We start from the raw sequence: 1,455 nt of genomic DNA on the forward strand, positions 1-1,455 counted from the left end.
TCTCTCTCTCTCTCTCTCTCTCTCTCTCTCTCTCTCTCTCTCTCTCTCTCTCTCTCTCTCTCTCTCTCTCATTACCGATGTTTCACAGGAAAAGATGAATGTGATCGTTATCATTGATGCTGCCTATGAAAACGCTGCTAACGATGTTAAGTCCTTGCTGAAGATTTCAAAGACCAGATCAGTGGGCGTCATGGTAGGGCATCTGCTTCAAGACCTTTACGAAAGTGCAGGAGCGTCACCCGAGGTAAGAGCATTGTAGGCTACCTTAACTGTGGGTGGTTGGCGGGTACTCTGGTGTGGTTTCTTTGTTTTTTCCTATCAAACGTCGGCATTTACATGACCTTATTATGTTTCAAGAGCCGGAACCCCTTACTAAATCTAAACGACTGCTTTGACTTTTTGGCTGGCGTCGGTTGCCTAATGGTTAGGCTGCCGAACTCTTAATCGAGCTCGGTCCGACGTTGTGTCCTTGGGAAAAGCATTTTACACGAATTTCCCTCTTGGCTCGTTCCTTCCGGAGGTCCTGTCTCTTAAATAACCTAATAGTGTTGATAGGAGTGTTAAACCTATACCATTTCATCTTTTGTTTTCACCCGAGGTAAGAGCACAGTAGACTTCTTTAACTGTGAGTGGTTGGTAGATACTCTAGTGTGGCTTGTTCGTTCTTTCCTATCAAACGTCTATCACGTCATCTTGATCTCTTCTTCTTTTTGTGTTTGGTACTCTCTTGCAACACCTCTAATCTTAGGCAAATCTGCTTCCTCATCATCCGCTGTCAAATAGCCCTTGTCCAGCAATGAGATCAGAGAGCTAACTCCCCAATCTTTCCATTGTTCCAGAAATTCCATTTGATCGCACACAGTCTCGGATCTCACGTCATGGGTTATGCTGGGGTGGAGTTTCGGCGCTTGACTGGTGCCAACGTTGGAAGAATTACTGGTGAGCGCATTCGAAGATATCCAACTATCAATTATTTTATCATAATGTATTACCTTGTGATTTTGGGGTTGGAGGGAGGAGGGGGGGGATGGAAGAATCCCTCTATTCACTGACAGAAGGTACAAGGCTTTTAGTAGCTGAATATCCATGGGCCTATTAGATGGACATTTGTAATAATATCTGATTTGGTGTGTCATTTCTGCATTGTTTCTCCCTGCATTCTTTCCTTAGTTTCTGCCTCTTCAGTTATCATCTTTCGTAACAAAGTGAGAATGGTTGGTGGCCGCTCTGGTGTGGTTTGCTCCTTCTTTTCTATCAAACTTTACGTCTGTGGTCCTGATCTCTCCTCTGTTTTGTGTATGTTACTCTTATAACACCTCTAATCTCCGGCTCTTACATGACCTTGTTGTGTTGCAAGTGCCGTAAAACTCTTACTAAAGCTCAGAGCAAAGTGCCTACTTCACCTTAAAGCTATTTGCCTTGTAGAAGAGCAACGCGTCGTAAGCAACCCCCCCC

At 44.3% G+C, this 1,455-nt stretch overlaps 1 protein-coding gene across 2 annotated transcripts in view; it reads left to right on the top strand.

Annotated features, from left to right (window-relative positions):
* LOC101860730 (lipase member I) overlaps window positions 1–1,455 on the top strand; it is an 18,292-nt gene that overhangs the window by 10,265 nt on the left and 6,572 nt on the right. For both annotated transcript variants that reach the window (XM_005094592.3, XM_005094593.3), the window contains exons 4-5: window positions 89–244; window positions 840–939. In XM_005094592.3, the coding sequence (XP_005094649.1) occupies window positions 89–244; window positions 840–939 (256 nt within the window). The remainder of the gene's footprint in view (window positions 1–88; window positions 245–839; window positions 940–1,455) is intronic.

Source organism: Aplysia californica, unplaced genomic scaffold, assembly GCF_000002075.1.
Source record: "Aplysia californica isolate F4 #8 unplaced genomic scaffold, AplCal3.0 scaffold00085, whole genome shotgun sequence".
In the NCBI taxonomy this organism is placed as follows: Eukaryota; Metazoa; Mollusca; class Gastropoda; order Aplysiida; family Aplysiidae; genus Aplysia; species Aplysia californica.